General features: G+C 40.7%; 1 protein-coding gene across 1 annotated transcript; it reads left to right on the top strand.

Annotated features, from left to right (window-relative positions):
- The first annotated feature begins 5,810 nt into the window (after positions 1–5,810).
- c15h18orf21 (chromosome 15 C18orf21 homolog) lies at positions 5,811–27,388 on the top strand. Its single transcript, XM_061742622.1, has 5 exons — positions 5,811–6,112; positions 13,939–13,961; positions 14,385–14,605; positions 25,972–26,156; positions 26,336–27,388. Exons 1-5 carry the CDS (start codon positions 6,018–6,020, stop codon positions 26,496–26,498), a joined length of 687 nt encoding a protein of 228 aa, XP_061598606.1. The 5' UTR covers positions 5,811–6,017; the 3' UTR covers positions 26,499–27,388.
- Positions 27,389–27,422: the final 34 nt, after the last annotated feature.

Genomic DNA, 27,422 nt, shown 5'->3' with positions numbered 1-27,422 from the left:
AGAAGAGCGATACACCTCCACACCTTCACAGACACCACATTCATCACAAGACAAAAGAAAACAGTTGGTTCCACCTTTCTGAAGACGGTTCTGGTACTTCATACCCACCCAACGTCTCCCCCGGCCCAAAGTGCTTCATGGGACAGTTGATGACTACAGTAGCGTCGTGGAATTGATGCGTCTCATTGTGAGAGAAGGAAGTCATGATTATAGATCTGGGTTCCCCGCGGGAGAAATAAGACGTGTTGAGGGGATGGATCGGGGGGGGGGGGGGGGATTGCACACAAAATGTGTGCAATCCACCTTTATTTATGCAACCTATTGCTCTCATGGGTATGCAATTTGTCGTCAGAGAGCTAGAAAGCAGGCAATCAATTGCCAAAGCACTCCTGAGCCACTGTTATTCTCTCTCATTTCCTACTCGCCTCTCTTGGGGAGTCCGCCATGTACCAGGCATTAAAAGGTCAAAGCTTAGTGAACTCTAAGCTGCTGTATCACAAACAAAGGTCTAGAAATGTCAAGGCCTATGCCTCTGTATCTGCAAAGGGAATATCAACAGGCAAAACAGCAAAATAATCAACAGCCCCTTTTTACTCTGACATTTCTTTACCATTTTTTTGATGCAGCATTTTTGAATCACCCTCATTATCTTCCAGACCTTTCAAAGATGCTTGCATCAGTCACACTGGTTAAGCCTTATTTCTGCTTTCATTATGTGGCGCATTTACGCAGAAGACGAAGGAAAGAGACTCCCGTTCCCTCGTCTGGCTCAGTGTATGAAAATGGGACCAACCTAGATATGAGACCACAGGGATGTGAAATCAGAGGACAGATGAAAGGAGCTGAAGGACGAAGCTCTCACAAGAGCACATAGCAGAGAGCTAAGGGCACAATTCATTTAGTTTAACCTCCGCACTCTCCTCTGGGTAAAAAGAGGGAGCAAAAGTGGACAAAAAACTTTTTTTTAGAGCCTTGAACAGTTTTTAAAGGTAGAACTTCACAAGTTTTAAAGGTGACAACATCAGATGTCACTGAACAAATGTTTTTTTTCGGAGTCGGGAATACAGCCTCCTGAAATATGCTGTCTAAAACCTTGCAGATGAGGTGGACGCTAACTGATAGTGGCTTCTTTTGTGAGTTCATAAAGGACATGCAACAAAAGCGGGGACTGATGATGCACGGTGCACAGCAACGTAGCTGCGGTGAGAAGCAAGCCGCCCAAATTCTACAGTCAATCCTTTAAGCCCTTCTTTACAGTGCCAACAATGGGTTCACTGAAATGTCTTTTTTCAAACAGAAATGCTGCACATGTAACGTGCAATTAAATAGAGGTGCAATTAAACTATTGACGTTGAGTAATAATAAGCTCAGCCTTTACTCAATAAAGAGGACAATGGCACACCGAGGGGAATGGATATACGCTGTGCACCATTTAACCAAGATTTTGCCCTATTCAAAGGATCCCACAAAAGCAGGCTTGACAGTGGTGCTTTGTCCCAGCTGGGACAATACTCTGGCTCTTTTCAGCGCTGTGATATTGAAGAAGAATTCTTGCAGGCAGATCAGGAAGAGAAAAACCGCACTGCATGGTTCATACATATGGTAATAGTTTGTCAAAAAAGCTACACACTTGATTCCTGTATTTGCATAACGGACGTCCTCCTGTCTCGCTCCCGCTCAACCTTTTTCTTTATGTTCATTCATAAGATTTTTGCATGAACCTGTTAAGATAAGACAGAAGGAAGACCTAAGTGAAAAGAATACACTTGCCAGATTGCATGTAACTATTGAACTGATTGCATAAAACCACATCAGGCAAAAGTCATTGATAATTAAGAACATGTATGCATACTTGTACACTTAATATGTCTCTATCCTTGAGGTTGGACGGCTTGCAGAAAGGCTCTGCAGTAATCAGTAAGCCGTCTGAGTTAAAATGGAAAAGAAAATGTGTCTCTGGCAACCGCTTTCGCTGTGAAGCCGTGTGCCCTTTCATTTATTGTTTTAAGGAAAGCTGCACAGAACTGAGAAATACGCGTTCACTTTGACGAATAACAGACCCAAAACAACTAATAATTGCTCCCTGAATATCCGGTGCAAATGTCAAACACTTAACAGTAAATCCACGGTTCCCCATTTCAAACAGGCACTGTCTTATCTAATCTGTTGTGCACCGTGTGAAGTGAGACACTAACCATGGAAGTGTTCACATATTCAGTACTTTGAGGTGCAGACATTTAAGCGCTAACTCGCTGTCATTATCATTTTATTTTGAGAGTTGAATAATAGAAGAAGACGTTACTGTTTCCCTTCTTGTTATTCTCCAAGAAGACAGAACCTTTTTTAAGGAGACCTCAGCCAATCCCTCCAATAGGTCCTTTCCCTGGGTGTCTTGTGAATGCCCCACTGTTCTCTTGGGTTCTGGATGCTGGGATCGTACCGCTCCAAACAAGCACTGTTTGAAGAAAATCTTTGTTTTCATCAACTAGATTATGCATGGGGTCTGTACCAGCAACTGAAACTGCCAAGCAGTTAGATAACGTAGACATCCACATACAAAATATGCCGTGCACGCGCACTTGCATGCACACACAAAGCCCTCGTTCTGCCTCGTGCAGACAGACACCAAAGCGCATATGCTCGTGTTGCCTAAAATGGACTTCAGTGAGTGATTTTGCTGTGAGGGAAATGTGTAACAAGGCCAAAGAACCAGATCACCTCATTTTGAGTTTTCAAATGTTTCTCCAGCAAGAAGCGCAGCATCAGCTGCGGGACGGCTCGGTGAAAATAGCCCAGAAGACAAATGAAGCTTTCTGGCTCTCGGTTGCACAGCTTCCAGTAACACTAACATGAAGCAGGTCTCTTCACAGATAATCTCCTGTGAGGAGACCTGACTCATATTAGTGTTTCCTGCACAGAGTAACTTTAGGAGGTAGCAATTCAAAGCCATCAGACTCCTGATTGGAAGTGAAGTTAAGTGGAAGAGCTGGAGTCCTTGAAGTGACACGCGAGTGCATGAACATTTCTGTAAAAAGTAAAGATCTCTCAAATTGCACAGTGACAAAATGATGTCTGATCAAGCGATGCTGTGTTCTCTTCCTTCCTGCTTCAGACCATTTGAGTGGATTGTAATAAATGCATCACGAGCAGGGCGTTTACTCTCAGAATGATGCACTGAAAAAAAGACATGTCACATTAACTGTGAGGCAGAAGTCTGGAAAATCTGCACATGCCAAAGCCTAAAACAAACGCAGCCAGGTATCAGGACACAGCTGAAAACGTCACACTCCAAGCGACCCCGGCGCAATCAATTATTAATTCAAGTGCATAATTACACCGTCACAGATCATAAACTGAACCCGGCAGTGCTTCAGCTCAAGATTTGCAAAGTTAGAACAGAGGAAAGACCGAGGTAAATAAATAATGGGGGAATCCTGCAAATAAGTATACAGGAGGAAAGTGAAAGGTACCTTAAAGTTGCATGACTTTGAAAAGTCATCCCAAAGACACTGAGAGTACCAACATCTGCATGCATTAGAGCACACACACAGGAATGTGATGCCTTTTCCCTTGAGCTTTCTCAGCAGTATTGAAGGTGGTGTTGCATTTCAGAAGTGATCGCTGGATCTGTGGCTGCTGCCGCTGGGCTTGTGCCCCGCCGGCCCCCCAAAGATGCTGACAGCACACTCTGGGATGTCTCTGCTCCCATGTGAGATCATCAGTTGGTGAAAGGAGAGTCCCGTCGGCACCAGACCTGCATCACTGAGCCCCGGCGGAGACAGGTGTGGTCCTAAAAAGCTCAGCGCATCAATACATGTCAAGGCTGCAGGTTCCATCCTCTGTGAGTCAGCAGAGGATGGCTCTCATCATGATGATTTGGAGGGCTTAAAAAGCCACCAATAGTGTGAACGTTGTTGATTATAAAGCTGAAAAGACATCCATGAGCTTTGTGTGATAGTAAATGTCTAATAACACACAACGCTGCCTGGTACCTCATCAGATCTGTCCTGAAAATGATGAATTGTGAAAGTCAAGGTGGGTATGAGAAAAGGGAGGCCACAACCCTGGTCATCTGGCCCCTGTCAGTGGCAATATTCATCTCAGGCATCAGGTACATATTAGTGTCAGTAAAAACTGGAAGAAATAATGCCTACCTTTCCACGTCCTGGAACCATTTAAATTCAGCTTAACGCAGGCTAGACGGCGTGGGGATGTGGTCACACTTTGAGCATCATGTCAGCCTCTCTGCCTGCCTGCGCGTTTTCCTTGTGCGACCGTTTCGCCCCGCAGTGAGGGAGAATCCTGTTAACCGCGAACTAAAGGCTGATTTATGGTCCGCGTTACGTCAACGCAGAGCCTACCTCATAGGGTACGCGGCAACGGGCTTAGGCTACGGCGTAGGCCCTGCGTCGATTTAACGCAGAACCATAATTCAGGCTTAAACGCCACTTTACGCGCAGCTGCGCCTCGGGGCTGCTTCAGCCCCGTGCGGGAGGAGGCTGGCGATTCAGCTCTCCCCGGCAAAAGTGTGGAGCAATCCGTTTCTTTGAAGCGCTATGTGGTTTAATATCGTTGGTTCGCGCAACCACACACACTTTCAACACACACAGATCCATCCATCCATCCACCAACGCAGGCGCACACGCATCCTCAATAACACGAGGACGCCACAAATCGCAACAGCAAAGAAAATGAAATATGACAAAAAAATAAATAAATAAAAAAAGGAGGTGCTGATAACATGACAATCACTGCATTCTTGATTGGATGAACATGGTTAGAAATGGGGAATTGGCTTAGATGAGATGGATGACCTACCTATAGCCTACTCCATATGCTTTTTAAGTTTCAAACAAATTATAGTGAACATGATCAGTTATGTGATCAAAGAGTGTTTGGGTTTCAGATAAGTCTCAAGCTATATATAATTAAAACCCTAACAGGATGTAATTAAAGGAAATTCGCTGCCTTCGATTAGATCGAAGTTTTTTTTTTCGGTAAATGCTGCGTACACCTACCTGAGGACGGGATATGGGCGAGTAAAACGCGTCTGCTCGCTGGAAGAAGGCGTAGCAGCTGTTGCAGCAGCTGTTGGATGATTCCCCCTCGTGTCGAGAAAAAACCCTCTTTTGAAACTTGTCTTTTGTCATGTGGTCCTACCGGGTTGCTTCATCCTGCTGCCGGAGGACACTGCATGGGTGCGCGCATCCTGTCTCCCCTGCTGCCTTTTCAATTCGCTTTCTCTCAACGAATCACTGAATATGGGCTTTAAAATCTCAATATTGTAAAAAAATAAAATAAAATAAAAACTGATTTTCTCGGTTAATGTAGGTCTGCAGAAAAAACAGCCGGCTTGATATTTCACTGAGAGGATGGCTAGATAGGTTATCCTACTAGCGTCTGACGCTGGTAATTCCCATTGCCCAATAAGATTCAAGGGATGATGACATCAAGGCACATCTTTCAACAAAGCTTCTGCGTGTCATTTATAGATATGTAGAAAGTAATGACTTAAGTGTATTAGGACTGAGTGTATTGACTGTATTTTAATTCGACTGTTGGCTCCAACTGCTGGCAACAGAGTTTGAAACATTTATTTAATGTCAAGTAGCATTGTGTAGCCTGTACAATTAATGTTAACAATGTATTAATTTATTATTTAATTTCTATTTTGTTCTCTTTGAATAAAAGCTTGATTTTCTACAAAATTATTAAACTCCCTGTTGCGCCGCAGTGTCTATTTTACTCAATTTCCCACAATGCACTGCACACGCGTCACGGACTTGCGACCCAACAGGGTAAACTCGCTAACTTTAACTAGCTATGCGATAAATACCTTAAAATTAATAGGATCTACGCTTTTCCTACGGTTAATGCTACATAATTATAAAGGGAGATGTGTTTTAAGTGTCATTTCCCCTTCAAGGTCTCGTTGAACGTTTTCTGAAGACTTATTTAGACGGAACTACAGCGAAAAGGTTTCTTCACGTGTAAAGACATCGGGACGCTTTTTGAAAATGAAGAATATTCCCGAAGGAAAATCGAACGAGTTCCTCTTCAACGCGTCACTGCTTTTCAAAGAAAAGTGCCCAGAGCTGTCACGACATCTCTTGTAAGAAATGTTCCTTTTAATCATTGGTTACGTGTGCCCTGACATGAAGTGTGAACAGTTTGTCCTGTGTTGCTGTAATTGCAGCTTTCGGCCGCTAGAGGGAAGAGCTTGACCAACGAGAGTGAAATAATCTGATATGGTTTTCTTTAGGGAAATTGTTGGTTTATGAAGTTAGTTATATTGCATATATCTGTTTATACTTATATACACGTGTTCATTAAGATTGGGATATGCTGAAGTGTATTAGAAAAAAATGCAGGTCCTTTTTTCTATTTTTGACCGTATCTCAAGTCAGGCATAAGCACCTTTTAATAGACTGCAGCACTCCTGTCCTATCCCTGGAGTCTGCTGGTATTCTCATGACCTCTGTGACTTATTGAAGCTGAACATCATCTGTCTGAGAGTCCCGTGGCTGCTCATGTGCAGGTTCAGGGGAGAAGTCTGTGATTTTACGAGTGAGGGATTTTAACAGATAATTTCAGTTTGAATAGATGAAGGAAATGGGTTTTGATATATGCAGCAAAATGAATAATAAACAATGTAATAAAAATAGTCAATGTGAATATAAATCTGCAAGGACAGTTGCATTTGCATTATTTAGTCGGCCAGTTTAGTCTTGTTGTCTGATTTGACTTTCCTGTTTCACCTTCCTGAGGAAAGCAGTGTGACGAGAGAGTACGTTGAGGGTGTGTACTGTCTTTGATAATGTTGTGAGCCCTTATATTGGGATTGAGTACAAACGAGAAGGATGCTCCAGAGATGTGCTGTGTATTTTTTTAAATGTTTTAAATATATATATATATATATATATATATATATATATATATATATATATATTACACGCTGGAGCGCCTTCTTTTCCTGCAGTGTGGTTTCTGAGTCACACTGACCAAGCTGGTGACAATGAAGGAGTGAAATAGAGCGGCAGCTCCTCTAAACGCAAGCCATATCTTTTTTCTTGTGTCCTGATGTGTTTTCTTTTCTTTAAAGAGTCACATTCAGAGTTGCACATAATCCTCATAGTACTAACTGTCTGCATGTGATTTAATCCCTTTTGTTAATTCTTTGTAGGAATAAAACTGAACATTTTGAATAACATTTTCCAATTTGCCTTTGAGGTGACAGTTAACCTTTTTTTGCATGCAGTAGCATTTTGGTCTCTTTATATATCACACAGTGCCGATTGCTGGTGAATGAGGTGGAAATAATTTCATTACAAAGCTTATGGTCTCACTCTTTGTGTGTGTTTAAGGAAGAGAAATACTGCATGTCCGTACAGGCTATTTCCTCTTCCAGGTGTACAGAATGTACCATAACCAAAAAAGCTTTGCAACAAAAACATTGCAAGTCTGCATAATGTTCAACATTAGCCAATCTTTGACTCCTCAGAGTTGTAGCGTCTGGCTTTGATCATATTTCTGCAAATTGCTGTAGTGTTTTGTTTTGTTTTTTTAAATGCAATATCCTCACATGCAGTTCGAAGACATTCTCAGGGCAGGTGTGTATTTGTAAGTCGCACGTTTGATCCCTGGGGCGAGTTCAGGTGTTTTTAATGTGGCTAAAAGCACACATTGTTCTTTTTCCTCTCTAAGGAGGTTACGCATAGCCTAAAGGTGTGCTTTTCATTGCGGTCCATCAGTGTGACAAAGCTGGGATATAGGAACAGGTTCCTGAAGCTTGACACTGCAGAAGGAAGTGATTTTTATGTTGGTCGAGCTCGTTCAAAGTTTATCTGCAGTAAGACACCCCCAGTTAATCCCTTGCCCTCTCCTGTGCTTCTTACATAATAGAATATATACTTAATGTCCCCTTAGGGAAATTTGTCAGGGGCTAAAGTGCTGAGAAAAAATAGCTGCCTTCATAGATAAGAAAAATTTAAAATAAATGAATAAAAAAAACATTCTAGTTAACCAGCAGCACACATTGCACAAATCCAAATAAAAAAAAGGGAATGATTAACAAAGATTAAAAACACCTCAATGATACTCTACAATAAAGCCTTAATAGGCATTTAGATTATTTGTATTTGTGGGAACAAATTAAATTTTTTTTAATGGTTTCATTTGCATTCAGGAACAGTACAGGATGTGCGACATCCGGGGGTCCGACAAAACCCCCCATTCCTCTTTGAACCCTCATAGGTAGACCAGAAGGAGAGGTTTACAGTCAGTGCCACCACTGCAGTCTAGATTTTGACTTGACTCACCGCAACATCCTCTTTCTGATAACACTCGCTGAAGCAAAGTCTCCTGACCATTTATCTGTAGGATGTGATGTGCTTGATGCTTACACTGTGGAGGTTGCACATAGGGCTGTTCGATTAATCGATTTTAAATCATAATCGCGATTATGTAATTAGAACGATGTTAAAACGTGAAAAACGTAAAATCGATTTTTCACTTTTTTTTTTTTTTTTTTTTTTTTAACCTTGTCTGCACACATATTAATGATTGATGGAAATACCTCTCAATACCTGCGACAAGTGCCCCATGGGAGAGGCTCTTTAGTGTAGGAGGGGGCGTTGTAATATGCCACCGGGCTGCAAAAAACTTGCAAATGTAATGACTGACATTACACACCTCTACCTCCTTCATGGGTTGCATTATTATTTAGCATGCAAAGACCCAGTTTAGTTTAATTAGAAAATGTCTTGTTTTATTTAATTGGAAATATAACTTACTGTATGTTTGCAAGTGCTGATTTGCTGATTTTTTTTTTCAGAGATAAAACTTTATATTTTATTATATTTTTTAAAACTTTTTTTCAACTTATTTTACAGAGTTTTGCACTTTATTCATTCATTTTTGGTTTAATAAGAGCAAAGTTTGCACTTAAAGCCCAATGGGGCAAATGTTCAATAAAAAAACAGCATATTTGAAATCATTTCTTTGCCTTTTGTCAATTCACAAAATAATCGTAATCGAAAATCGGATTTTGAGAGAAAAAAATCGAGATTTTATTTTTGGGCAAAATCGAACAGCCCTAGTTGCACACTATGAATGATAATAATAATATTGCAATATGCCTTATTTTCAAAGATTCTTTCAAAGGAAGTAAAAAGCAGAAGCAACTTTGACATGAAACAAGACGGTCTTCATCTTCCAGTCTTGTCTGCATTTCCTCAAGTTTGTTCAAGCGGCCACCTGAGCCAGGAAAATTTGTGGGTAAAGCCACGAATAGAAACAAAACCACTGCTTTTACTTTCAGAACCCCACTCATGCTCATTTTTGGGAAGCCTGTAAGCTGACTGCTACACTGATCCGCTGATCTGTTTTCCAGATCCCCTGGCGACGATGACCTGCGGTATTAGAGAACATTTTGGCCATATTTAAATATGTCCAGCTGTTTAGCAGGCAAGATACATACCCAAGTGTTTAGATCACTATCTGGGAAATAAAACTTACAGCTTATTGCCAAAGTGCCTGCCAGCAAAGATACAGTTGTCAGGCGCCGATGAAAACATACTCTTGGAGTAATTAGCTAATTAAGGAAGCCTCCGCCTGATTAATTATAAAAAAGGAAGCGTGATAAGTGTAAAATTACAGATAATAATGTGCAGTTCAGTCAGCTGTCAGCCAAGACCATCCACCCCGACCCGTTCCAAAGGAACGTCAACTGTCTGGCTATGTCCTTTCCCGGGGGTTTCCACAGTTTCCACATCCTCAGTTGTGGTTCTGGCCCGAGCATCTCTGGGCTGTTTGTGTTGTGCATATGTGTCATTACTCACGGACCATTCTCCCCATTAAGCATTAGAGGTCGTGTTACTACCGCTGCTGCTTTCACCTTCTGTCACGCTGATGATGATTGAATGTGCCGCCATGTGGGTCTGCCGTCGCCGCTGTATTAATACCTACCTGCCTTTCAGTCCAGATCCATCCATGTTGACCTTACGTTTAAGGCTTTTGAGAAATTGCCCTTTTTTCGTGCGTGCCCGCGTGTGTGTGTGTGTCTGCCTGCGTCTGCTTTGTTTTTGTTTTTGTGCAATGGCTGATGTCGTCATGTAATTACAGCTCATGTTGCCAGATCAGTGAAGCTCTTTTCCAGTAAGTAACCAGAGTCTGACCGTTGGTCAGGCCTTGTCGTGATGACTCTGATTTAAACGGCTTCGTGCATGGCTGGAGGGTTTTATTCATCACTCAAGTACTTTTTAGTCTGGTATTCATAAAACTGTTCGAACAATAAAAGGTGGAACACTAACCAACTCTGAAATATCAGAAACAACGATGCACTTCATCAGTAGCTGGATAGTTTATTATTAATCATCGGCTGTTGAAAAGTCCATTAACAATATCTAATTTATTATAATTTGTCCAAGAGAAGAATCAGAACCTAATATTTGAGAAGACGGAGCCATTGAACGATGATCCGGTTGACTCTTTGTAAAGAATAGTTTGCATTTGGTTTTGTTTCTGCTGACAGATCAATAAGTCAAAGGATCTGTCAAAGTTAATGGAAAAAAAAAGATACTTCTCACTTAAATGGTTGGTTCTAATACTTTGACACATATTTGATCAAGCGGACCATGAATACAAAGGATATTCCTAAAAAACAAAAGGAAAATGAGCTTTTTCTGTCATTTATTCAACAGTAATGTTAATAGATGCAACAGTCTTCTGCAGAGAATCAAAGGAGCACCCTCGATTGATCTCTCAAGCAGAAATAACCTCTGGAAGTTATGGCTGCTCGCATGTTCTGCTCGTTTCCAATCTCTGTACAGCATTTAACAGGATATCCACTTGTATTTAGCTCCGACTTCAGCACTCCATAAAAACTTATTTTGTTTATTTTAATTAAAAAGCATATTAATGGATTGACAAATATATTCTTTTTGTCATGTTAAATAACCACTCCACTCACCACTTTAGTCGTCCAGCTCGTTGGTGCATTACAAGCAGCAGTCCTGGACTGAGTTCAGTGACCCGGGACCTCCTGGGTACATTTTGCAGTCTTTGAAATCTGCCCCATTTGTGGATGAATTAAATGATTTATATCGGATAATTTGGAGATTATTTTCTAGAATCTCCTCTAGGAGCTCAGGAACATCTTAAAAATGTGATTTAATTAATGAATGCATTTATTTTGATGCTCTTAAGGTCTTGGCGTCATGCACCAGACATTTAATTAGCAAAAACAACAGCAGGACTCGCATGTGCACATTTTAATTACAACAGCTTGCAACTCCCGCTCCTGGCTCAAGCTGGTATCCCCTCATCCAAGATTTCTGACTCTAATTGTGCTTTTTCCATGTGATTGAGCTTTTTTTTTAAAATTTTAATTGCACAAAATATACATCATTTCGTGTCATTTGATGGAGCATATCATCTTTTATAAGTAGCCAGTGTTTCAAAGGGTCTCAAATGTCGGCCCCTCACACACCAGATAAACCAACAAGCATTTTTGCAATAGTGGTGGCAAAAATAATGATATGGTAATATATTGCGAAACTTTGCCGGCCGATTCGATATAAATATTCAAAATTTGAATATCGATTTTAAATGTATTTTTTCAAAATAATAAATCACATTTCAGACAGTATGACTTTATTGTATACAATGGCTTTAATAATATTGCTAATGTTAATTTCATATTATGTAAATAATGTGAAAAACATATGCAAATATGTTGTAACTTTAGCTTGTATAGTTACAATAAAACAGCATGGATAATTTGAATTACATTGTTTTGACTAAGTTTGTCCCATGGATTATTGCCATAATCTGATGTACGTGCAACTCAGATTTTAAGATGCATAATGCATATATATATATATATATATATATACATATATATACATACCAGTATAATCAGTTAATTTCTTTTTTTTACCTTATTTTTTACCTTTTTTTACCTACCATATTTTCATCTTATGGCAGCAATTAGGGATGGGCGGTATGGACTAAAAAATGTATCACAATAATTTCTGGCATTTATCCCGATAACGATAAAAATGACGATAAAAAAAAAACAATTTAACTCCATCTTTGTAACTATAAATCTATCACCACATTCAGTCTTTGGAGCCAAATCACTGCTCTAAAAGATACTAAATACTACTAAACTTCATCAATGGGAGTTTATCTTTCTTTCTTTCTTTCTTTCTTTCTGGCTCATTTCTTTCTTTTCTGGCTAATTTATTTATTTCCTTCCTTCCTTCCTTCCTTCCTTCCTTCCTTCCTTCCTTCCTTCCTTCCTTCCTTCCTTCCTTCCTTCCTTCCTTCCTTCCTTCCTTCCTTCCTTCCTTCCTTCCTTCCTTCCTTCCTTCCATAAATCAGTTCAGGAATTTATCGTTTTTACCGTGAGATGACAAATTCTTATCGTGGGGAATTTTTTTGACGGTTTATCGTGAACGGTAAAATATCGCCCATTCCTAGCAGCAATACATTTTCTGCAATTTGCATCACACAGCATTCTGTCTCTTACTACCTTATTATCTTGTAGCCAACCCATAATTCCTGCGTTTTGTATCTGCCAAGCACGCCTCTGATCACATCTCCCAGCTGTCAGCGCTTCAAATTTAAGGCTTATATCTTAAAGATATCGCCAGCAACCAAGCATGTTCTTAAAAGGAGATGCATACCAAGTATGTCAACAAGATTTGTACGGTTAATAGTTTCTGGGAGTTGGCTGATCAAAGGAAAGGAGGAAAGCAGCATCCCAGGAATCCTGCATCTCTGCTCTCTCGTCATTTTGTCTGACAGGAAGCTCATTAGGAGGTTTGGTATTCTCACACGAAACCAAACATGGTGTTTTTGTGATCGGATCGTTTAGTCAGTTACGGTAACGAAACAACCACCTCCTTGAGATATGAGCTATTACGGAGCTCTGCACCGATGCAAACCATCACCGGAGGTTAACTAAGGAGTGGCCCACCTTCTGAACAAGTTTTTCTTATTAAGCAGCTTCATGGACAAGTGTTCCTGTAATTGTTCACAGTTATTCACTCTGACAACCTACATCTTGTTTTCTGACAGGGCTTCTGTTTAATCTGACAGTTTAATCCTGTCACTGATAATTAAACTTGGGTGGGGGGGGGGGGGGCTCATACAAGGGATGACTGCTGGCAGAGTATTCAAAATCTTTCTGTACCCTGCGGTACATCCAGCTGCACGTTGTACCAGCTCACATATGGCGTTGTTGAGAATGCAAGCGGAGGATGACGGCAAACTGCTGCCACCAGATGCTGCTGCTGCAGATGCAGGCGGGTCAGGTCCCGATTAAAAAGCATCCCTGATCTCCACCTCCCTCCACGAGCAGCCTGCCCTGTTTCGGCCTGTTCCTGCCACACGTGCAGCCAGACAGCAACTGATCCCGCATTGATTTTTAGCCCGGAACTAATTTTAGCCGGGTTTAACTCTGGCTCCATTAAAATGTTTCCACAAATATATCATTGACAGTGCTCTAAGTGCAGGGAGCCCTGTGGGGAGGTGACGCCATAAATAGTTTGGTTGGTTGCCCTATATTGTTCGGGAGAGACCCCTCTGCTTCTCTGTTGCGTGTTTTTTTTTCCACCATGCCCAGAGGGAAGACATGAGTTCTGTATTTTCCAATGTATTTTTCCGTCTACTACATTTATTGTTTCCACAAATGTACTTGGTGAGAATAATGTAATCATTTTATGCATGGAAAGACATTGATCTATGTGATGTTTGTTCATCACTTCTTAATGAGACAGGCACTTTAAAAGCCATGAAAATACAGTTTTATAAAACTGGTAAATGCATCTTTTAAAGGGATGACTTGTTGTTTGATTTAAACTTACTTTACAAATTTTTTTTTAATGTTGCTTTTGTTTGGTTAAATCTGATATGATCTCCTTTCTCCTTCAGGCAGCGCTGTGTAAAGGATAACGGTAAGTTGAATCTCCCTTCTTGAATTGTCTCTTTTCATTTGACATTTTTGGCATATTTTTATCAGCGATATCCTCACGTGTAAGATGTAATGCAGTCGTGAGCAGGACCGTATCACCAAGTTTGTGAGGCTTCTATTTTATATCACTGAAAGTCGTCAGCCAAACACACACAGTCAACCTGTCATAATCAACAATCCTCCAGCTTTGATTGCATGCTGGGATCAAACACAAGACTGTTCAGGCTTTTCCCCTCAGCTGGAATAGAGGTCGGTTCCTAAGAGAGCAAGGTGCTGTTTACTCACAGATCCATCCGGAGAACTTCAAGACCTTGAGTAGTAGCTAAGACGATGAAGAGGATGTTGCTAAATATGAGTATGTTTGTCTTCCTGTTGTGACTGATGCAATCTCTCTTTTCTTTTTCAGAGACACCAAAGATATGCATTTCCAATCCGGTCCAGAACATGCCTGCATGTCCGTACTGTTACCAGTTCCTGAAGCCTGGCAACCATCGGGTGCGGCTGAGGCCCAAGCGCCGCCCCTCGGCGCGGGTGCAGAGCGTCCTGCTCAGGCAGGCCAGAGGGAAGCGGCTGAGCCTTGTGCAGAAACACCTGCTGCTCCGCTTCCAGAAGTCGTCCTCGGTGCTGGTGAGACGATAACACACTTCCAAGTGCACGTTAGCAGTTTTAATGCAGGGCCAGCAGGTTTCAGTAGATAGATGTTTTAAGGAAAACGAAAAATCTAGATTGAGGACAACTGTCAGAGCGGCACACATTACAGCCCGCTGGACATTGTCTAAAAGTCATCTGAGCAACTTTCAGACCATCTGAAACCATTAAAAAAATGTAGGGTTTGAAATGCAGACCTCGCAGGACCAACCCCTCAGACTCGAGATCTACGTCGCTAACAAAGGTAGTTCACGATATATTCCTGAATGCAATATAAAACAACAACCCAGGGTGAACTTTAGATCTGAAAACTTTCTCTACGAACCACAAAGAAAAGTGGACGTGGCAGAACTTTCCATCAAAGAAAAAAGAAAACGTTGTGTCATTAACAGCCATCGTTGCTGTTTAGATTGATGAAGTCATCAGTGTTCATAATCCTCCACTCTTCCCTGCCTGTACATGAGTCTCATTAGCTATAAATGACAGAATGTTTCTATTTATCTGTTGTTTTATTTAAGCACGATAACCTTTCTGCCTCCCACACATTGTTATCCCTTTGTCTGTCCTCTTAATGGACGGCACGATGTAGCAACAAAATAGAAAGCTTTCTTTGGCTCTCACACACCCACTCTGGTGAAACTCATTTAGACGAGGACACCAGCGATGAAGCACGTAACCACAGGGTCATTCCCCCTGCATCAGTGAGCACTGATTGGAGGAAAGCAACGCAGAGCTTTTCTGGTGATCTGACATCAGCTAATGCAGCTTTGGTGAAAATGTTGCTGCCTTATTAAAAAATCTGCTTGGCTTAATTTCGCCTGCAAGTGTTCATGACACAAGGCATCTACGTTGCACATCTGTTGACTCCGAGGGCAACGAGGTTGATGGATGAAGAAATGCTGCACTAATCAAAATGACAGCAAGGGGGGGGGGGGGGCTATTATGGCATCTAATACCTATTTTAAACAGGCCTTGAATGTCTTAAAAACAAGCTTTTGATTGTTTTTGCTAAATAAATTAGAAATTCAGTCTCTGAGCCATGTCTTTATCATCCCATTCTCTAACCTCATTATCTATGCAGGATTCTGAGTGGGCGGGGCTATGATAATGAGGCTCTGTGCTGATTGGCTGCCTGAATGACGCGATACACCGCTACGAAAAAATGGCGGAAGCTCCGGCCGGCGGAGTTGGTTGTGGGCGTGGTTTCACTCATCGGAAGCCAACCTATGTAAATCGCGCCCGTTGTTACGTAACGACAGGAGCAGAATCTGAATGGCTCGTAGATCCACATCACACTGGACGGCTCATCCGGGCGGCTGTACAGACACTGCAGAATTTGGTTGCTTTCCTCCTTCTCCGAGTTGGCAGGCTGAGGGGAGACCACTTTTATATATGTTAAAGCAAGAAAAAACTAGTTTTTCATAATAGGTCCCCTTTAAGGACGAAATTATAACTACAATTGCAACAAAAAACGAAGAATTAAGAATTTCTGTTCCAACTCCGCGTTGGACCCATGTCATCCTGAGTCAAACGTTACTTTGTCATGTGCTGTACTCTCCTCAAGCCCTTTTAAATACCCTCTGCAGTGACTGTGCAACCCGTCTTTTACTCATCTTAATAGAGGATGTTTATAAGTGAATGTCACATGGCTTTGAGCAGGATAATGCACTCCAAGAATGTCCCCGGTGGTATTTTTGGTTTCTGTTGTCCTGATCACTGGCCTGCCGTGTTTTGGAGGGTTGAAAGGGAGCACGTTACACACGTACATGTTCCTATAAGTGACGAGGCATACGCCTGCATCCAGTGAAGGGGCGACATTGAGGTGATTATTGGAGTCGGGAAGATGAGAGGTGGCTAGTGGAATGCTCCCCCTGGCTCCTTGCAGATCAACGAAGCATGACAACCACGTCGGGAAGAGGAACTCGCTTTTTAAAGATAAAAGCATGAGGTCATAGTTAGGAAATGCAAACAAAAAGAAGTTACAGCTGTACTTGAAATATTGCATTGAGGATTTTCTATATATTCATATTAATTTAAATGAAAATATTAATGGATTGGTCTAAAATGTGAAGTTTCCTTCATTCGAATTTATAACAAGAAATGTATTTTTATTTACAGAGCACGTACAAAACTACCAGAGCTGACCAGACATAATAAATATTATAGAGTTCAAACAAAAACAGAAGACACTTCACTGCAGCTGGGGCGCTATAAAGACGACGGGTGCTCCCCCTTTCATTCTGCCTCCGGTCTCCAGCTGTGCGTTCGCAGTGATCCCGGAAGCCGTGATATTCCCAAACCCAGCGTGTGATCTCGCAAAGCGTTACAGCGTTCCACATTCTTAGTCTGCAGCATGTCTGGTAACAGACTGTTTTATTCAGCTGGCTCTGAATAAAACATGAGCCAATAAACGCCAGTGAAACCCGGTTGGTTCCCGTGGGCCGCACACGTCCGTGCTGGCTTCAGCTTCCCCCATGCTCAATGTTGAGAAGAAGGCTCTTCAGCGGGAGGGAGATGCTTCTCCCGGTGGAGTCTCCTCCACACAACTAAGTGTGACAGAGTTTGCAGTATCTTGGCGTCCCCTACCTCCCGGGACGTGAGCCAAAGGAGGAAATATTACGCCGTCCCACCCCCTGAACCGTTCACAAAGCACAGCCCTTTCGTGTAAAACACCACCTTCAGTTTCATGGGGACTAAATGATGAACTTTGACTAGTGATAAGTGATGACGTCTTGATATTCAAGGCACAGACAGATGTCCGGACATTATCAATGTAAAGTATAGTGTAAATAAGTATTTAAATATTCATATGGGCATGTGTGTACAAATATATATATAGAAATATTCAACTACCGGTATATGTATGTATGCATGTATAAGTATGTGTGTGAGTATAATTACAGTATATAACAATAATAATAATAATAATAATAATAATAATAATAATACTGTTATTTAGCAGTGTGAGTACAGTGTGTGAATATTTATAAATACAGGTTAAATGATCAGTGAATGGGGGTAGGACTAAATAAGTTTACACTTCTTCCTACTCCTTTTTTGGCACATGTAAATCAAGATAACAAGTTTTAAAGGATGAAATTCTTTGTTTTTTTTTTTTTTTTGTTTTCTTAAACTTCTCATGAAGGGAAAAAAAAAAAGAAAAAAAAAAGTTTGATGATCCTGGCCCGGCATAGCGGGCCCAAGCCATAATACCACGTCCACCATGTTTCACAGACAACAAAGCAAAGATATCCTTTAAAGTACACCCCCTAGTGTGTAAGTGGCTTACAGTCATTTTCAGGTTTGTTCTGTTTTGCGTATTTTGTTTTATGAATGATTTATTTCTCATCCTTTTCTTGAGAGAGCAGGATTTAGCAGGATGAGCATCAGTGACAACTTTTTCCCACGTCCTCAGAAATGGACTTTGTTTGTGGGATAATTAACTTTTGATGCTCTATAAATTATATATCTCAATATGCTGAAACATTTTGTTTTGGAATAATCCGATCCTACTCTTCAGTCTCTGTTCTGATTCTGATACTCGGGCTTTGCATATCAGCCGATACCCAACACAGATCTGATACTGATGAGCAGAGCAGACGTTGGTTTCACCTTAAACAGCTGATGTAGCGAGTCTAACACAGACAACCAAATAGATCTACCCCATTATCCGACACCTGGTCCCGCTATTTGGGCAGCAGGCGATATGGCCTGATGGCCTGATAAAAGGATATTGTATTAACACGTCCTTTATTTTGCTTTCCTTCGCTCTGTGAAGCTGTGTCTGACAGCTATTATAAATCAGATATATTCATGCATGCTGGGTGAGTTTTCGAGCTGCACATATGGAAATAAGTTGGATTACAGATCCAAAAAAGGGACAGGGACCCTAAAAGGAGGGAAGAAGAACATAGTTTTATCCTCCTTCATTCTTTCTTCTTCTTTCAGAACTGATTTACATCTCCCAGCAGAGATGTTTGTCGCAATGGAGACCAAAATTAGTTCAGCTAGACCGGCAGAAGTTCACCTAGCCGTTTCATGAAAACGTTCGTCCGTGTAAATTTGCAAAGACTTTAATATCTCCCTATAAAAGGTACGTAATAATGAGAACATCTCTGTGCTCCGGGAACAAGGCTCAAGTCTTTTCAGCCATTACAACCATATTAAAAACGGTACAGTTGTGTAACAAAGATCCCTGCATGGGTGCAGACACACACTTCCAGGAATAAGCCTCGTTTTCAAGGGCCGATAGCCAGCACTATTGTTAGAAGAAGAGGAGAGACTGCACGGCAAACTAAAATATGCACCCTGTGATAAGCATGCAAGATAGACCCTATAAAAGAACTCAATGCCATCCCCATAGCAGCCTTTCACTGCCCGTCTCTCTCCCCATTTCCAGTGAATGGCCAGACTGGAACTCTAACTGCGATCTGGGTTCAAGGCTTGGGCCACCTTTGTTTAGCTCTCGTATCTTCAGACTCTCCAGCATTCGCAGTACTTCTCTACTGAAACTGAATCTGTCCGCATGCATGCACAATAATGGCGTTGCATATCTTGCACGAAGCTACTCGTGCGACTTTTGGCACCTCTCACGATAATCAGTGATTTCTAAATCCGGATCCGTCTCCGAGCTGTTTTGTTCTGCTCCGCACAGCTGTGCTGTGAAACACAGCTGAGCCCTTCAGGTGTGTCCTGGGGTCAAAGACACGCACGTGGGTGATTTACCACGGATAATATGTTTGGACGATTACATTAGCGTCACTGCTGAAAATAAAAATGAAATGTGGATTATTTCTTTTTGCTATTAAGGTCACAAACAGTAAATACTCCCAGCTGTTGAAGCCAATTAAGATAGGATGCTTCAGATAAAAATAAAAACGGGACACAGAGAGATTTTAGAGGTATTCGGTTCCATGCTATCATCTGGTTTTATGTTTCATTCAGATAAAAAAATGTTTTTCACACACACCAGAGAATAGAGGAGCATTGACTCCAGATACACATCCCCAAACTATATTAGATATTTTATAAAGAATTTACTATAAGGATTCTACTTTTATCTAACCCTGCTGATGGGAAATTCCCATGGGTCGGGGGCTATGAATAAATCAGTTAAAGCCTCGATTTTCTTTCCGTTTCTGGTTTTGAGGCGGATTTGCACGTGTGATGTAGGATAAAACCAAATCTTTGTAGTCACCGACAGTAAAGAAAGAAGGCGATGAAAGGATAGAAAGTATTACAACCTGTATCAGTTCTGCGTGTCTGTGTTTACCAGGCTTTCTGCCTCCATGCAGTGGAACTTTAGTTGCTTCCTGTATCCAGCCGCGCTGGACTCTGTGGTTAGAGGAGACTCTGCTCTGCTTGCACCATATCGATCTTCCAGCTGCTCCTCTGCTTTCAGGTTTATTTTGTTGTATCGACGTGTTCTTTATCGACTTTTGCAAGCGCAGCGCGAGCAGATTTTCACTCTCTGTCCGAGAATCAACAACATTTAGGGCTCATAAACATTTTTAAGGCTGATTAGACGTGCTAGGGATCTTAACAGGTATCTAATTCTGTCAGCCACCGTCTTACCCTGCACCTCTTCATCCTCTCGGGTGTATCAGGCTACTGAGGTCAAATTAATCAACGCAAGCCAACCTCTGGCAGCAGCAGAGGAAGACAGGAAGGGGGGGATATTTATGGAGTGCAGGCTAAATATAGGAGTCCATCTGCAAAACTGACGTGTGCGTGTTTGTGTATTTGTTTGTGTTTGTGTATAGAGTTACTGTTTGCAATATTTGGCACACAGCTTTTATTAATAGATGAGTAATCTCATGCTTCAGGAATCTGTATCACATGTTGGTAGAGATTTTAGGGTCTCTGTAGGTTCCACATAATAGGGATGGGCGGTATGGACTAAAAAATGCATCACGATAATTTCTGGCATTTATCCCGATAACGATAAAAATGACGATTAAAAAAAATACCAATTCAACTCCACCTTTGTAACTATAAATCTATCACCACATTCAGTCTTTGGAGCCCCAAATCACTGCTCTAAAAGATACTAAATGCTACTAAACTACACCAATTAAATTGAATTAATAAAAACAAATTAAATTAGTCCATCTGTACTGCAAAACTGGAATGACTCAAATGAGTCATTCCAGAAAGTTTGAAATGAAAGAACAGATTCAGCATTTATTCAAACTTTATGGCTTAAACAGTGGGATAACAGTGCAAACAGCAAAAGTACCTTGTCCTTCAAGTTTTCTTAGCTTATAAAATCACAAAGTAGAAAGAAATAAACCTGATAAATAAAGAAACAGGACAAATGAATAAAAGTTCACTGAAAATAAAATCCAATCAGTGATGACCTCTTCTAATAAAAATAAAATGTGCAAATTAACCTGTGGTTGGAACATGCCACAAATTAGATACTATTGACATTTTTTTTCCTAATAGTCAAACGTTATATCAAAATGTAACAACCATTTCCTTCTGTTTTTGCAGACTCTGCATATAATAGATGATGTTTGCTCCTTGTCTCTCTTTTTAAATCCAAACCAGTTCCAGAAAACGGAGCTGGAGCCTCGTTTAACAACAAGCCCCTTGCTCTCAGATCCGCCATGTTTGTTACACAAAAACGTCATCAACGGGAATTTATCGTTTTTACCTCAAGATGACAAATTCTTACCGTGGGGAATTTTTTTGACGGTTTATCGTGAACGGTAAAATATCACCCATTCCTACTACATACACATACTAAATAGACATTACAAGTGCTAGCTGGGCATAGTTTCAGTCGTATAAAACAAAGCTGTGGATTCCCATCGAGGGCTGTCGCATTTATGCCAGTACTCGGTCCTTTGCTGAGGGAAAGCTGACTCCGTCGGGCCTCTTGTTCATCGAACCTAATGGTGGATATCTTTTAATGTACAGACGTCATAAAACTTGACAGATTAATTCCTTCTGTCATAATTATAGCACAAAGCAGATTTACATAGCAGCTGCTAACAAGATGCATCTCAATAACGGCACGCTTTCTGTTTCATGATTTATTGGCTGAACAACAGTTGCTGACAGCCCCGCAGCTTACACGAGTGCCAGAGCTAAACAGCTGGGATATATGTGTGTGGGATCATAGTCAAGCCTATCCGTCTACCTGTCGGCATTTGGGTTGGGTCGCTTTTTGCGTCACCCCAAAATACAGGCATGCACATCGGATGCGAAAGAGAGTTCTGACACACAGACCACCGATAAAATAACAGTCTGCTGCCGATTATGAACATAAGTTAAACCTACATTTTTAGCTTTGAAGGAAATAACGTAATTGTCCTTAATACCCTGCCCCCCCCAGATCCAGATGTGTGATCACAGTTGCTAATCCTTTTGTTCCTGTGAACTTCCATCATTTTGCCGTATGCTCGACTGGCCGCTGTGCATGTTCGTCTGGAGCCAGGATGCCAAGATGAGGAAATGAAATCTCTGCAGCATGGACTCACGTGGGTCCTTTTTAAGAGCACACACCACATGTCGAAGGATTAGCGTAAATTAAGCAGGTACACGTGATGTTTTAGACTTCAGGTTATCACAAGTTCTAACTGGTGTTCAGCAACCGCGCCAAGCATGGAGCTGTTGTTTCAGAGAACACGCTGATACTTTTTGAAGCTTTGATGTCATTAGCGTTTGATTAAGTTGATCGAAACATTGGGTAAAGTTATTTTCCTGTGATATTTGCACTTCATTTTGGATAAGCTGTCTGGGGTAAAGGTCAATAGGATAAATGGCATGAGGTCATTCCAGCTGTAAACACCCATCTGTGGCCAGATGTTTTATCCAGTCCATTGTGAGCCCCCAAGTTGTTTTAGCCAACGTAGCCCCCTTTGGCAATCATTTTTATAGACAGCTGTGTTTGTATCAGTCATAGCTGTCATAATAATCTCCTAGATTTTAATCAGTCACAGTGTGTGATACAGTAAATCCTATAGGATGCTTTCGTCTGACTGTTAACCTCCAGTTTCTTTTTTTTAAGCTTGACGACATGAATCTGGTCCTAAATGGTAGATTAAAGCTTTAAGTCTACACTTGAATGCACTTTTAAAACAAATCCCGTTCCTGAAGGTGGCGACTTCATCATCTTCATCATTAGTGGACAGTTGCAATGAACTGATATTACAAAAATATGGGAATATATATGTTCATAATGGAGCTAAAAGGAAAGTTAACTTCTGACCAGTCTGGAAACTAGAGGGGGGTGGGTATTGCCAAGGACCTCACGATACGATAGACATCACAATACTTGGGTCACGATACAATGCGATATTGCGATATCCAAATTTTGCAATATATAGCAATGTTATACATAGTTTGCTGAAAACTGTAAAAGGCATTATGCACCTTAAAATCTGAGTTGCACTTACATCAGATTATGGCGATAAAGCATGGGACAAACTGAGTCAAAACAATGTAATTCAAATTATCCATGCTGTTTTATTGTAACTATACAAGCTAAAGTTACAACATATTTTCATATGTTTTTCACATTATTTACATAATAGGAAATTAACATTAACAATATTATTTAAGCCCATGTATACAATAAAGTTGTACTGGATGTACACTCCATCTGAAACATGATTTATTATTTGGAGAAAAAAAAAAATAAAAATAATAATAATAATAATATTAATAATAATGAAAAATAATCAAACATTTATTCTCCGTTAAGGTACTGTTCAGTTTCATAGTTACTAACATCCTGTGATTGAATATAATAACTTGCAAGCAGTTAATATGTACCTCAAGGTCGTCGCTGACTTGTATTAGTCGTCATATAGAATTGAAATAATCTTGCTGAGAATGTCTTAGAAACCAGAAATCCTTCAGAAGCACTTGTGTGTTTGTGTAAAATTATGCCTGTTAAATATCTTTAATCCTTCATTTTTAATATTAATGGAATTATTTATGTACCAATCTTCCCTGCAGATGTTGTGTTAATGATGAAGTTTAAAAGCGCTCGGTATTCTGGAACTAATTTCACCCTCGCTGAACAGAAAACGCTCTTCCAGATTTATTTGCATCATCATCGTATCTGATTCAACGTGTTCCTTTTTAGGAAGTGATTGTGGTCAGATCCTTTGTTAACTCCAGAACAATCGTAGCTGATTCAGTGGAGGCGATAAGAGTTGTTTTAAACTGAGGAGCTTCATCGCTTTATTTAATAGGCTTCTTTTTTATGAGTGGGACATAAATTGGTTTTATACTCCTTATATGATCATAGTAACTCACAAACTGTTGACAATAAAACCTTCACATTTAAACTACATCCTATATTTTAACTTGATTGTGGTTAAAGTGTTGTATTATTCTTTTCCTTGAGGACTCAGTTTTGTGAGTTTTGGGCTTTTTGAACGGTTGTACAAGGTCAAAAATATCACCAACAGGTCTGCTTTAAATGTGGAGAGCTGATATTATGATTTAATTTTTCTCCTCTTCATTTTAGGCTCTATTAATGTACAAATAGAAGTTTTATTTTTTGCATGCAGAAATGATAAAATGCTCAAGATCACGTTAGTTTGTAGTTTATCTGGACTGCCCTTTTACGGAGCGTTGGTCAATCCTTCTTTGAGCCACACCCCTCTGCAAAGGCGGGTGGGTCATTGGCCGGGATCACACTTTATAAAGCTGGACATGCAGCCTTGTGTTGTAAACACTTCACCCCATCAGGCTGAAGGGCACAGGAACTCGGTAGTCCTACTTTACTGCAACCCAACTCTACAAGTCTTACCACCTGTCAGGATCTGACATGGCTACATTCATTTCGGTGAGTTTCCCATCTCATCAGCATGCAGAACTGTCAGCAGCGCGGATCCAATTTGCCCGAGCTACGCAGCGGTCTGTTCCAACCAGTTAAACCTTGTGCAAATCTGGTTGACTTGTGCCAATGATGGCGTTTAAGTTACTGAGGATCTGGAGGAATGTTGAAGGAGCTTTAATCGGAGGTAACGGCACATGGGAACTTGTTTTAGGCCATCTTCTGGTCTGAAGAAAGTTTCCATCTGCCAGAAAAGTATAACTGGTCTTCCTGCACTGTTCAATAAGTTGGTGGAAGTCTGATTAATAGCAGAAGCAGAATCTTGCCACACTTACAGCAGTTTTTACTTTGCATCAAAGTTGTCGATAATTTGCTAAAAATGGGCGCATTTTAGCAGTTTCTGCTGTTTTACTGCTACCATGGTGTTTGCTGTATGAAACTGTAGATCCATCCACTGCAAAAACTCAAAATCTTACCAGGAATTTTTATATATTTAATCTTATTTCTAGTTAAAATGTCTCATTTTTAGTCAAAAAAAAAATCTCATTACACTTAAAACAAGAGTCATCATCAGAAAAATCACTTGTTATTTGACAATTTTCACCTGTTTCAAGTAAATTTTCACTTGAAATAAGTAGAAAAATCTGCCAGTGGGACAAGATTTATCTTCTCATTACAAGCAAAAAACTCTTGTTCCCCTGGCAGATTTTTCTACTTATTTTAAGTGAAAATATACTTGAAACAGGTGAAAATTGTTGTTTTTTCCAGTGATGAGTCTTGTTTTAAGTGTAATGAGATTTTTTTTGACTAAAAATGAGACATATTAACTGGAAATAAGACAAATATTCTTGTTAAGATTTTGAGTTTTTGCAGTGCATTCATTTTCTGATAACATTTGATTGAAAGAACAGACTAATGATTCTTCGGCCATCTGCTCCCTGAGTCTCTGGCAGGAAACTGCATAGCGACAGCCCCATCTTAGCCCCTTATATTCAACCGGCTATTTTAAAATCTGTGCAAACATTCAAAGGTAAAATTATGTCTTGCGTGGCGCGTGGGCCATCACGAGGAGAGCTTCAGCTGTTAACTAAACTTCCTGCATTGGTGAACTATTTGTCAGCTGTGAGTTGGCCGTAGATGCTGCTGATGTGTGAATGCTTGCGGCTGGTCTGTGTCACCCAGCGGTGCTCATTACGGAGCGCTGCTCTACCTCAACCACTCGCAGTCCTGTTTTCTGTCTCGGGAGTCAGGCTGTCAGGGCAGTGAAAGGTACAACTACATCACAGCATAAACTACCGCCGTGGTGTCCTTAAAGTCAGGCAGCTTTAAGAAACCTCCCCTTCCTCTTTTATATTTATCTCAGTTGCTGTAAGAACTCATATGATGCAAGATAGGTTTCCTAAAATAAACTTGTATATTTTCCTACTAGGTGTTGTGTGGCAACCTTGTTATGCTTTCACCATAAAAACCCCTACACGTATAAGAGGAATATAAATGCAGGGCATGCGATATTGATGAATATGTTCCTTCCCTCTCGTTCTCCCAGATGGCCACCTGCTACACCTGCACTAAGACATCCAGACACAAAGGGATGGAAAGGGATTTTATATCCACCTTCTCCAAGAGCCACTGCACGCCAGGGAGTGTTGGCAAGCCCAAGACCCCTCAGTCCAGCAACAAATCCAACATGAAGACTCCCAGCAAAAACAAGACACCTTCCAATACACCGAGGTGAGTTGTTTGGGCTTGCTGCTATCAATACCTCCTGATCTTAAACTTTAAGCCGTAATCTAGCCAGGCTACACCTGGGAGGGTTTGTAGATATCTGAGTGGAGGATAAGTCAGAGCTAAATGTGATGACATTAACTATTCCTGTTGAGTAATGAAAATTAAACGTCCTGTTTCTCCAGGTCCTCCATCTGTTCCAGCATTTCAGCATCAGGCTCAACTTCCTCCTCGTCTTCCTCAAAAAAGAAAAACTGGGTCGTCCAGCGTCTCAGCAAGATCCTTCTGCGGGAGGACAACCAGGACAGCAAGAAGGGGGGATTGAAAGATTTTCTTTCCTCAATCTGAGAAACTCATAAATGCGTTTTGTCTTTAATGCTACCCGGTGTGAACACTTTACACCAGAGGGCACGAGGGAAACTTAAACTAGCTCGGGTTTCCAGGTCAGTCTGGGAAGGGTTACTGTTGCTGGGCCGGGTGAAATGTTGCTCCTGGAATCTGGACCGTAATAACTGGGGGCACCGAGCTGTCACCTCAAGGTCTGCTGAGTCCGAGGGGAATTAATCTCCCGCTTAATTGAACGTATGCCTCCTTTATTATCTCCCTAACTGGAGATGTCACTCTTCCCACAGTGTTGGAGGAATTACTCAGTGTCTGTCAGAATGCTGTGGCATCACACTATGGCATTTTTGGTATGAGGAGCTGTTTTACTAAACTTATTCACACATTTATAATAAAAATACATGGAACAATTAAATGTTCATACTGTGTGATGTTAAAACATTTATATTAGAATTTATTGACTCACTTAATTTTTTTTGTCCCCATCTAGTGGGTGATTTGTCTGTGTAAATAAATCTGCTATGGGAGACTGTCAAATGTGTATATATTTTGACATTGTTGCATTTTTTTTTTAATGTGCATACAAATCATGGACTTTCAAATAGCAAACTGTTTACATTGCAAAGGCACATCTGCCTAAAATAGTCTGTCACAGACTTGATATTCACTGTAGTCTGAATTATTGTTAGATTGTAGTAGATGTTTGTGGAAGGTTTCTCTTTGCATAATTGTGTTAAGAGCAGGAGTATTAAATATATATATATACTGTATTTCTACTGCGTGATTATGCACTCATGTATACTCAATGAAGAACATGTGACGAAATCCTGAAATACCTCACATTTCTATACAAATCACTGTGATTCTCTAAAATTAAACCTTTTCAATTTATGAAACCGTGGTTTTTTCTTACTCTGCAGCTTTCATATA

The sequence above is a fragment of the Cololabis saira genome, chromosome 15 (genome assembly GCF_033807715.1).
Source record: "Cololabis saira isolate AMF1-May2022 chromosome 15, fColSai1.1, whole genome shotgun sequence".
In the NCBI taxonomy this organism is placed as follows: Eukaryota; Metazoa; Chordata; class Actinopteri; order Beloniformes; family Belonidae; genus Cololabis; species Cololabis saira.
The sequence above is the reverse complement of the archived record's forward strand: the minus strand, read 5'-3'. Positions and strand labels throughout refer to the sequence as shown.